General features: G+C 41.3%; 1 protein-coding gene across 11 annotated transcripts in view; it reads right to left on the bottom strand.

Moving 5' to 3' along the window:
* Window positions 1–12290, bottom strand: part of SULF2 (sulfatase 2) — a 238962-nt gene that overhangs the window by 87333 nt on the left and 139339 nt on the right. For all 11 annotated transcript variants that reach the window (XM_043495701.1, XM_043495703.1, XM_043495702.1 and 8 more), the window contains one exon: window positions 4604–4842. In XM_043495701.1, coding sequence (XP_043351636.1) covers window positions 4604–4778 — 175 coding nt within the window. In that variant the 5' untranslated portion in view covers window positions 4779–4842. The remainder of the gene's footprint in view (window positions 1–4603; window positions 4843–12290) is intronic.

The raw sequence follows: 12290 nt of genomic DNA, 5'->3' as shown, positions 1-12290 counted from the left end.
ACTTTCTTTTAAAAGCTGCTAACAAATCACCTCTCTATGTGGGAAAACTGCCAAGCACATTGTCTTCTTGCTCCAGATTTGTACTTATTCAATGGAACATATATCAACAGGTTACTCCGATCTCACTAACACAAATAAAGCATCTCCCAGGCAGCTAGGTCACTTCCGTCTATGAATGAGATAGTTATGTAAGCTGACCCAAATGACTTACTGCAGGGGTTCTCAATAGAGTCCTGCATGGATACAAATTTATATCCGTGGATATAAATCCATATCTGTGGAACTGCAGTGGCGAAAGGAGCAGAACCTGGGGCTGCAGCTTCCAGGAGCCAGCGTTCTGCGCCGGCAGCTCCTCCGGCGCGGCTGTACCACCCCCAGCCCCGCTCATGGGGTGGGCGCCAGGATCACCGGCAGCTGTCCCTGGTTGTGCTCTTGTGTTCCAGCGACACCACTCCCCAGACAGGAGACCCAGACAGCTGCATGGAAAGGATGGGGCAGGGCTTGGGGCGGTACAGTGCTAGCTCCTGGGAGACACGGCCCCACGTTTCTCTCCTTTCGCTGCTGCAGTCCCACAGATACCGATTTATAACCACAGATATAAATTTGTATCTGTGCAGGGATCTAGTTCTCAACCTATTTACCACTGTGGGCCACATATACAGCTCTCTATCTGTTACGTGGGCCAGAGCCACACCCCCCCCCCCCACACACACAAAAATAAGGTTTAGTATTTGTTATACGGCAGCAATATGATTCAAATCAATATACTACCTTTCATTTCAACACTAGCAATTGTCTACAAAGAGCATTTTAAATTAGCAAAATAAGTCAAAACATTACTGTTAAAATTAATTCATTTACTATAAGGGTGGCATGGCATGGCGTATTGCCACCATCACTTCCGTGCTGCTGCTGGCGGTGCAGCTAGGCCGAGCACCCAGAGAACGTGACTTTGGAGCCTGCCTGCAAAGATGGGAAGCCCTGCCTGGTATGGGGTGACTCCCAGACAGGAACTGTCCCACATGCACTCAGCCCCACCATGCACCCAGCCAGGGACTGTCCCCTGTGCACTCAGTCCTGGACTGTCCGCCATGCACTCAGCACCTGCACCCAGGGACTCTCCCCAAGCCTCTCCCCAGACTGTCTCCTAGCCAGGAAATGTCCCCCCCAACACCCAACCCCACTGGGACTGTCCCCCGCAGCATCCAGACCACCCCAACACTGGGTTGGCACATGTGCCTGCCATGGGCAGCACTTGAAGCTTCCTCTTAGTGAGGCTAGCCTTCTGTCCCACCTCTTCCGGCCAAGGCACACACCCCACATGGCCCTGGCTCGGGGGGTGGAGGGGCTGAGAGCTCAGCCTCAGCTGGGGTCGAGCTCTCAGCCTTGGCCAGGACCAAGGCAGAGCTCTTGGCCCTGGTTGGAGCAGCGAGCCCGGAACCTCTCCCTTGTTCCGCCCATGGCCCCTACCCATTCTGTCCTTTCCCTGCAGCCCTGCCCCGTTCCGCCTCCCCCTGAGCCTCTTGCCACTTGCTCCTTTTTGCCCCGTGGCCACGAGAAGCGAGAACTCCTCCAGCCCTGGCGCCATGGTGGGGGGAGATTTTTCCAGGGCCCCAAAATCTGCCACTGTGCCTGCCCCCCAAGCGGCATGAGATTTGGGGAGGCTTAGCCTCTTCCAGCCTCCATTACATATCGCTCATGATGCCTGTCCTGCAGAGACAGGGTGCTCTGTCCAGATCAGAACTCCCTTCCCCCAGGGACTGCCCCCCCCATAGCATTCAACCCCCCCCATCCAGGGACTATGCCCCAGTACCTAGCTCCCCATCCAGGCACTGCCCCCAGCCACCCACCTAGAGTCTGTCCCCCATGCACCGGCTGCACCCCCTTCGCCATAGCCCCTGCACCTCTCCCCACGCCTGCTGGCTTCCTACCTCGGCTGCAGGTAGCTCAGCTATGCAACCTATCCTGCCTGCCCGCCACGGCAGTCCTAGTGCCATGGAGCCTGCTTCAGTGGAAGTCACTAGATCCATGGATCCTGCAGGGTGGGAGGTGCTAATCACCCTGGCCTCCTGCCCCTCCCCATTTATGGCCCTGAGGATATCACATGGGCCACCGCTGTGTGCTAATTGGGCCACAAGCGGCCCGCAGGTTGAGAACCACTGATCTACTGTAACTACAGTAATAGGATATCCAAACCTCAGTCCAATTTAAACTGGAGATGCTGGGATTTATAATGCGTTGGACATCAGCACTAGGACAGCTTGGATTCTCATTAATCTAATTGGAAAATTAATCTCTGGGTGTAATTTAAGCCTTTTCTACCATCAGTATATTTTACCTCTTCTTACTCGTATACCAACTTGTTCACTACTCAGTACAGTTCTCATAATTAGGAAGACAAGACACTAAGCATGCCTGTTCCAATAGCTGACTAAACTCCTTCTTGGTCTTCAGGTAAAGAGAGGTCAGAAGAAAGCAGTTATCTTCCCTTGTTTATATCCAGCACAGCACACTCCAACTCCTTTGACCCAAGCATCGTGCAGTCTTTTCATCAGACCCTCCCTTGTTTCAATCCATGGTTAGGGTTTGGTTTCCTGAGTAAAATGCATGATTAACAGCAGAACAAATAAAAGGGAAGTTAAGCCTCTTTCCTGAATGCTCTGCATCTCCTTCGACAAACCACACCTGTTATTGCTATATTGTTAAACTCACCTTAGGTTAAAATAAGGGGAGGGCTGTTAGAGAGCCTGAGATTGTATCCTCTCTCCTTTCACATCAGAAATAGCCACAAAACAATCTCAGCAGAAAAACAAAATGAGAAGTCACATGCCAGCTCTACCCACCAAAAGTACAGCTTCCTTCTGAATTTCCTCAGAAATACTGGTAATTTTTGCTGTGCTCCGTTTTCTAAACTGCACCTCTTAAAATTTCCAAATTTTTGTTAGCTTGCATTTGCAATCTGTAAACCAAACTGCAACTGACATCTTGTTTCCATGTTCCTGAATGCATTAACTCCAATACTCACAAACAGCAGTTTGGATAGATAAAATTGGCCAATTTAAGAATAAAAAATGACCTCAAACAAATATCTGGTCTCATGAAGCCATTAACTGAAATATGATAAATATCAAATCTCAACTTCATCAAATGCATTTTCTCCAGCCGGACCCTAATTTGCGTGGACAGCTGCCCACTGTGCTTGAAATTGGAAAGAGACATCAGATTACCTGAGAAAAGTAGTATATTGCCCAGAGGACATTAACAATTGCATCAGAGACGGGCAGGCGAGCATAAAATAGAGAGTGATAAATTTTTTAGGACGAACCTCTGGATTTTGGTCACATGAGACAGAGATAATGTACTTGGCTTTTTTGGATATGCATTATTGAAACTGGTCTGTCTAATTGTGAAAAACATAACCATCACTCCAAAAACAAGCAAACAAACTTCTGAACTCACTTAAGCTAATATTTTATTTCTTATCCTGTCACACCAGAAAACTTTCTAGTTACCTTTCGAACCAAGTGACAACTGGGATATAGCCTATGACATGCAGAAACACGGCTAAAAAGAAAGTATCTATAAAAGCATTGCCATTACGCCATCATACGCTTTTGGTTTAGAACAGCAGCTGTCCCTGCATAAATCAAAGCTCCTTCATTTTACTAAGATGCTTCACCTTTTCCCCACAATTTGTTTTCTAGTCTACTATACTGGAAATTTGCTTTAATGGTGCTCAAAAGAAACACAAAACAGATTCTATCCCCTCAATTTTTAAACAGATATGGGCTTCATAAACCCATTTTTAAATGTACCTAAAAAACTACTCATATAAAACTGCTTTCTGGTACACAAGATTCTGCAAAGATATAGGTTAATTTTTCAGCAAGCTTCTCAACTTAATTGTTATGCCAAATCATTAAGATTAAACAAACTTTCTTTGCTTAATCTTCTTTCCTCAACAATTACAACTTCAACTAGTGGAACAGATGATCACAGCTGAGTAAGAGAGTAGACTCTTATGATTCTAAATGATATTGGCGGTAATCAAATATTTTATCTTCGTGGGAAAAATCCCTAAATTAGTTTTAATTTCTTGTAATACTATTTAATAACGGAATTTAGAGATTTAAAAAAACAATTTTGTACTCCAAATACTGCAGTTTCACAAGGAAATTGGGTAATTACATGAATAGCCAGTTATGTATCTAAACCTCCCATCTTTGTGTGAAACTTCCCAGTTTGTGCACAGAACTGTAATAAGCAAACTGAAGATAAACATTTAAAAACAGAGTTTTGTTTCCCCACCAAAGCAGGATATAACCCCAGAGACAGAATGTATCAAATCTTAAACTGATGTTACATTTGCTGTCAATGAGTTAGCATATTACACGTACACACGTTTTCACAATATTTCACCACTTGTTCCTTCTATTGTACATTTCACACACAAAAAAATTCTTCTGTAAATTAGGGATTATATCCTGTTCTGTACTGCACTGGTCAAAATGTACATTTACACTAGAGTGTTAGAGCAGAATCTAGCCCGAAGCAAAAGCAATGCCATATTTGTGAACTAAAATACTCTTTGTTTGGCTCTTACCAAGTTCTACATCCTGATCATCAGTAAGAACGAGAATGATGTTTGGACGGATGTTTCTGCGGTCCCTTTGAAATCTTCCCTTCAGACGCTGATTTAATAGGAAAGCTGAACTTCCATCCAGCATTGATAAAACAGTCATTATGAATAATCCAAAGACAATGCTAGGATGTGCCATATTGTGCTGATTTTGCGTTCTCTCCAAAGGGTTAATGTCTTCTATTTCCTCTTTACTTGCAGATCTAACATGGGAAGAGGGAAAGCAGGTAAGCACTTATGCAAAAATAAATAAATAAATAAATGTTCCCATTTATCAAAATCTTTCAAATGAACAAGGAGGTTCTTTTTAAAAGGCTAAGCCACATATACCTAAAATAACCTAAACCCCCTTGGTACCTGTTAGAAGTAGAAACATTCACAATTTTCAAGAGTTTATCTAAATTTTTTGAGACATTTTGCTGAGTGCTGAAAGTTGGCAAAAAGTTCAAGGAACCTAGAAGGGAAAGAACATTTCTTTTTTTTTCTTTTCTTTTTTTTTTTAAACAAAATCATTTTAAATTTTTTTAGCCAGGTGCAACTAATCAGAAATTAAAAAGATATACAGAGAGTACTGGATCTGGGAGCTACAATAGTGCAGGGTACTTAACCATAATGTAAATTTAAGGCCCTCTGGGTACTTTTGACTGATGTAATTTTATTTACTGCGTCAAAAAAATCACCTTTAAAGGAACAAAATATCTAAATAGAGATTTTTACCAAGATTGTGGTAAAACCTATTGAGTGAACAATAAGTTTGTCTTGTGAAGTCACAACGGACATGAACTACAAGCCAAATTCAGATCTGGCACAAGTTGCTGCAACTCACAGATTTCAATTGGAAAGCATGTCCCTTTATACCAGGGCTGAATTTGGCTGCATAGGCCTAGAAATGACAGGATGATTTCAGGCTAGTGTTTCAGCACTAACTCTGAACTTCCTGGCTTTGTGGGTGGCAGTCATGTTATTTCAAAATGGATATGGAGGTTTTACAGAAATTTGTTGCCGTTGTTGTTTTTCTGTTAAAGTACTAAACAAGCACGTTCTGTATTTACAATTTAAGGGCCTAGCCCCGCAAACTCTTATCACTAGACACATTGAGAATTGTCCTATTGCCTAGAACTGCTCATGGCAGTAAGGATTATGCCCAAAGGTAAACTGTTTACAGGATTGGTTCTTAAAACCCTGATCCTGCTCCCACTGGAATCAACAGCACAGTTCCCACGGCTTTCTAAGCAAGCAGGGGCATGCCGTAGATCAGTGGTTCTCAAAGCCGGTCCGCCGCTTGTTCAGGGAAAGCCCCTGGTGCACCGGACCAGTTTGTTTACCTGCTGTGTCCACAGGTTCGGCCGATCGCGGCTCCCACTGGCCGTGGTTCGCCGCTCCAGACCAGTGGGGGCCGCGAGAAGCGGGCTTTCCCTGAACAAGGAGCGGACCGGCTTTGAGAACCACTGCCCTAGATGAATGAACATTGAGACATTTCTTAAATTTCAGTGCTGGTTGATAATCTTCTGGCCTAAAGGAATTTTCTTTTGCTAATGGATGTCAAAGCACCCATAAGAAACTATACAGAGAATATCAAGAGCTAATTATTTCATTCCATCAAGTGATCAATGAGTCAATTTTTGATTAATTCCCTATGTACTGGCTTTCTCTGGACTTGTGCCAGTGAGTTCACATAATGCAGTGGAAATCAATTAAAAGTAACACATGAGAAACTATCTGCCTTTTGTAAAGACCAGAAGTGGCTAAGTAGAAAAAGCCCAGCACAGTATGCTTTACTCAGTGAAAGAAGCTTAATGTTCTGTCCATAAAGCAAGTTAGAAATTGTCCCTCCCTGAGTAGATTATTGCATAGCAATATCATCAGATCATCACTACCGGAATTTGTTTCTTGGGATAAACCTTGATTAAGACTGTTCTCAAGCCATAACAAAACCATTGGTCTGAGAAATTACACACAGTTTCTATATTCGGGGGACGGGGGGGGGGGGGGGGAGAGAAAGCACAAGATTCTTATATTTAAACCAGCAGATATCTAGTTGTACTTTGATGCAATATTTAGCAAGGGCTATTTTCCAATTCATATACATAGACTAGGCTTGAAAAGTCAACCTAATTATTCACCTCAGCAACTTTCTTTACGGATTCATGAGTGAATTAAAATCAATATCTGCAGAATCTAAGATTTTATTTAAAAGAACAAATTCTAGCCCATGTGGTGGGGGAGGGAAGTCTTCTAAAACTGCAGGCTGACAGCTCTAGTACCTTTGCTCCACGCAGAGCTTTGCCAAGCTATGAGAGTACACACTGACCATTCTTATCAATTTTCATTGCTCATATTCAGAATTCTGCCTGCTGCAGTGAAACAAGCAAGAATCATGCCAGTTTCACTGTGCAGCTCCTACTTGGGAAAGCCAAAGGCAGTGATAGAGGCAGACCCTGTTCACTGGGGAAGAGGAATCAAAAAGTTGGGAGGTGCACATTAGTAGAGATATTCCCTCCTGAAGACACACAAAAATTCTGATAAACAGAAATGTGTATTAAACCCCCCCCTCCCCCAACAAAACTGATGATCAGTCCATTCCCATTACATAGCCAGTGTTTTTCTGAAGACATGGGATTTACAAGGGATCATTTAATTTTTTCCTTGGGACTAGCCAACTGAAGGCTGTCTGTTACTGTTATATCTCACCATGCTTCCCTTTCCCCCTTAACTGGATATGGGATTTATGCACGAGTGTATCTTGCATTTTCTTTCTTCGTTAAAACAAATGCATGGGAATAACCATATGACCTCGTTGTCGTACTCTCTTCTCTCCTCCGCTCCCCAGCCCATTTCCTCCCTACTATTTATTACCCTCATTCATTGCATTACCTCTAAAATGAGACAGTAAGCCCTTTGGGCCAGGAACTATGTCTTCCTATAAAATTCTTCGTACATTTTGGGACACTAAGGGGAGGAAAAAAAACAACACAGAGGTGTCTCCACAACTTTTCTAGCTACAAAAATGTATTGACAGTTATAAAGTTACCCTTATCTCCAAGAAGATATGAAAAATGTTGCATATTAAGTTCAGCAGGCAATCTCTACCAAAATAATTCCTTTCATCTTTGCCCCTCTCTGCTTCAGATGTTTAAACTGTTCTCATATGTTATGTCTTTGTTGTTATCAGGATAAGAATTCCTCATAGATACCCCCTGGAACCAACTCAACGTACACAATTATGTCCAAAACTCATATTCATAACTGGGTAAAAAAATTAAAGCAATTTACAAAATAATCCTCTATTTTCTGAAATGTGTGCATTCATACAAGACAGATAGGCCACTGCTAATTAGATTTCACAGAAAATGTGGAGTGAACAGCTTTAAGTAGCTTATAAAATGGCAACAGAAGTGTCTCCCATTCATAGTGGTCAGATGTAGTCTTTGAATTGTGACAATACTTAGCAAAGTGTCACAGTTGACAACGTCTCTTCAATTATTAGTGAACTTGGTGTAAGAAACAATATGTCAAAGGCAAGTGATTAAAATTCTTTCCCATTCCTGTTTGGAGGTTTGGTTTACTGTGTGTATCAATGTTGGCCAAAGAGGGGCCCACGGAATTCTATAATGTCTGCCTTCATTGTTAATATGGTGCATCTATGTGTAGCGATTCATTTTTATCTCAATGGCCCAGGTGTTCTGGTTTTCTATGTGCTGAGACCTGTAGCCGCTGCAGGCCACATTTCCATGTAACAGATCGGGACAGCTCTAATCTGTGCTGTTTCTTATGAAATTAGGTGTGCCTCCTAGTTTCTCCTAAATTACCCATCCAAATGTAGCAAAGTTTGATCAGCCCTGTTTATATGCAAGTACCATCAAAACCCTAGAAGTTTTTCTTTCAAAAGAGACAGCTAACTGAGCTGTGGTAAGTCTGTGAGCATCTCCAACACAGAGAGGCCCAGGGGGGAAAAAAAAAGAAAAGAAAAAGAAAAGAAGAAGAATGTTCTCTCCTCATCACCACCCTATTTGCAGTAACAAATCACTCCCTCCCTTCATAGGCTGAATTGGATACAGATGCCTCCCTTGTTCTTAAAATCCTGCCAGTTGGGGAGCAAGATTACAGGCAAACTCAGTTCTCCCGTCTGGTAATGCAGAATGTTACTACTAAATCAGTGGTTCTCAAACAGATGTCCGGGACCCTCTGGGGGGCCGTGAGCAGGTTTCAGGGGAGCCACCAAGCAGGGCCAACATTAGATTCAATGGGCCCAGAGTAGAAAGTTGAAGCCCCACCACATAGGACTGAAGCCCAGGGCCCCGAGTCCCGCTACCCAGGCTGAAGCTTAAGCCTGAACAATGTAGCTTTGTGGAGGTCCCTGTGGCATGGGGCCCCCAGCAATTGCCCAGCTTGCTACCCCCTGATGCCAATCCTGGCTTTTACATCCAGAAAACCAGTTATTGTGGCACAGGTGGACTCTGGAGTTTTTATAGCATGTTGTGGGAGCCTCAGAAAGAAAGGTTGAGAACCTGCAATAAGTCACATTTATAAATGTTGACGGGAAGGGGCTTTTAGTGTGTTTATTCTATTAACAGAACACAGATCCAAATTCTGCTCTTGAGGGCTGCCTCCACTAGAGAAATTTCTGAAAAATGTCCCTCCACCATGATCATCAACCCGGCAGTCCTGAGAGCACCAGTATTAACTCTGGACTTCAAATGCTGGTTTTTTTACACCACATTGATTAAAATTACTTTGCACAAGTCTAACAGCTACTATGCTGAAAACTGGTTTCAGAGTAGCAGCCGTGTTAGTCTGTATTCGCAAAAAGAAAAGGAGTACTTGTGGCACCTTAGAGACTAACAAATTTATTAGAGCATAAGCTTTCGTGAGCTACAGCTCACTTCATCGGATGCATTTGGTGGAAAAAACCCAATTTGGTGGGTTTTTCCACCAAATGCATCCAATGAAGTGAGCTGTAGCTCACGAAAGCTTATGCTCTAATAAAATTTGTTAGTCTCTAAGGTGCCACAAGTACTCCTTTTCTTTATGCTGAAAACTGTAGTGGATAATGCTGGGCTATATGCACCTACCACTCTTTATGCAGTTACCAATGGTGCAACTGAACCAGCCTTAGAGACCGTGGGGAAATATTTCAACTGTACCTAGCATAAATACTCCTATTACCCTAGTGTAACTCCATTAAAGTAAAAACCAAAAAAAACCGAACACAAATCTGGATTTACCCTCATCACAACTAAGAACAGAATCTGGCTCATGTTGTACTGCCAAAGTCATAATATACAACATGGAACAAATTATTTTGTTATGAAAAAAGAAACAATACATGTCAACCATTCTTTTGAGGTTATAATGCCATTAATTTGACATAACTAGAAGCAGATTTATAAAGTAACTGCATCTCAAATTCACTTTTATTTATTAGATTGCTTTAAAAATGAGCATAATGCAAAACAGTAATTTAAAAAAAAGCAGCTAAGGCATGTTTGACTCATTTAGCAGTCATAAACAGGGAAACAGCGTGTAAGGAACAAAGGGTAGCTGCATAATGGGAAAAATATGCTAGCAAACAGTCATTTACACTTGATAACTGTTCTGAATATGTCTGGAGCCAACACCAGGTGTGTTATTTAAGTAGATTTAGGTGTTCCATTTATGTCATGTTTAGAGACATGGAAATGCATTGTGTGGGATCCATTCCCTACCTGCCTTCCCAATTAAATAAGCATGTTGTTTATCAGGTTGCCAATTAAATGATTTCAACTGTATTTCTGGTCTATTAACTCTTGGACCACTATTGCAGATCCTTGCATTCATGCATAACAACTCTTTCTCACTGATGCCTTCAATCAGCTACAATTTTTATTTAAGACCATGTTTTGCAAGTTATATCACCTACATATAAAATTGCATTTTACACTTAGACAGGGAGGATTCTTGTTTGCATTCAAATAGACTCACAGAAAAAAAATCCTACTGAATCATGATTTGTGTTGTAATCTCACAACACATCATACTATTTTTTTTAAGATTAACGTTTTCTAAATATTTTTTTCAAAAAGTCACAAATTTAAACTTAAAAGAGGATACTAAAAGCCAAAGCCCAAACCCAGTGCTAACCTTGACTGTTGAAGGTTACATCCGTAGCACATGCATGAACTATGGATAAATGTCTAACATTTCCTTAGACAAGGTGGGTGAGGTAATTTCTGTTCATGAGAAAGACAAGCTTTTGAGTTACACAGAGGTCTGGGAAAGGAAATGCAGCTAAATACAAGGTTGAACAGATAATTTAGAATACATGTTAAGGACTTATGCTAAGGGACCATTCAAGGTGAAGTGGCCCACTAACACACCTGTAGCCATAGGACAAATAGAGGGGTTAGTGGGTTACAGATTGTTGTAATAAACTATAAATCATCTCTTTATTAAGACCGGTTTCAGAGTAGCAGCCGTGTTAGTCTGTGTCCGCAAAAAGAAAAGAAGGACTTGTGGCACATTAGAGACTAAAATTTATTTGAGCATAACCTTTCATGAGCTACAGCTCACTTCATAGGATGCATCCGATGAAGTGAGCTGTAGCTCACGAAAACTTATGCTCAAATCAATTTGTTAGTCTCTAAGGTGCCACAAGTCCTCCTTTTCTTTTTATTAAGACCATGATTTTTAGTGTCTAGCAAAAGTTATGAATTTAAGGTCCCAGGCTCGGCTTTTGAAAGTTTTGTGCAGGTTTACTATGAGAATGAGGACTGATTGATCACTCTATATCTGACCTCTCTGTGAAAACATTTCCTTAGAGAGCCAGGACATTGTCACAGCTCCAAATGCTTATTAGAACATTAAATTACATATTTAAACAGATTGTTTTGAATTACTTTTGTTTTGTTGGTGAGCATGGGCTCACTAACCTTTATTTTAAATAAAAATTTCCTGTGACTCTAATGTTCAGTTACATTTTTTTTGTAAGAAGTGCTTTACTGTTAAATACCACATTATTCTATATTAGTATTCAGTAGAGCTACAATATAAAGAACTCACACTAAGGTTCTCTGGTATGAGCTAGTCCTCATATAAGGTTAGAGTTTTATTTTACTCCCCTGTCCACTGAAGTCCATTATAATAAACATTTTTTTACAGCACATTTACTTCTGTCCCAAGAACAAATTAACAGAGAGGACAAGTATTATTTCTCCCCTAAATACACCCATATTTGCATATTTATTAAGTACAACTTTAGGCTGATTTTTAAGAATAAATTTAAAAAATTAATATTTACTGCAGCTGAGGGGAGATTTGAAAATACCACAAGGGAAGAGTGAACGAATATAGAGCAAGTATGCCACAAAAAAGATAGTCTAAAAAAACCAAACAAACAAACATACAGAGACAAATCTATTCAGTGACTAAAGATTTTATATTATTGTATACAGAAAAATTAGATTTTTAATGCAAGGTGGGTTTTTTAAACCCCAAAGTACATATGAATTTATTAAATGAAAAACTAAATGCCAAGCATCAGTTGTTTTACAAACAACTGTTTCTTGCACAGATACCTCCCAACATCTGGTACTTCATCCCAAACCAGGGAAGGTTTAAACGTGGAATCTTTAGATAAATACAGCGCAAACAAACTGCCCGTCTTCCTGCCGCC

The sequence above is a fragment of the Dermochelys coriacea genome, chromosome 13, assembly GCF_009764565.3.
Source record: "Dermochelys coriacea isolate rDerCor1 chromosome 13, rDerCor1.pri.v4, whole genome shotgun sequence".
NCBI classification, from domain to species: domain Eukaryota; kingdom Metazoa; phylum Chordata; order Testudines; family Dermochelyidae; genus Dermochelys; species Dermochelys coriacea.
Note: the sequence above shows the minus strand (reverse complement) of the source record. Positions and strands in the feature narration are given on the sequence as shown.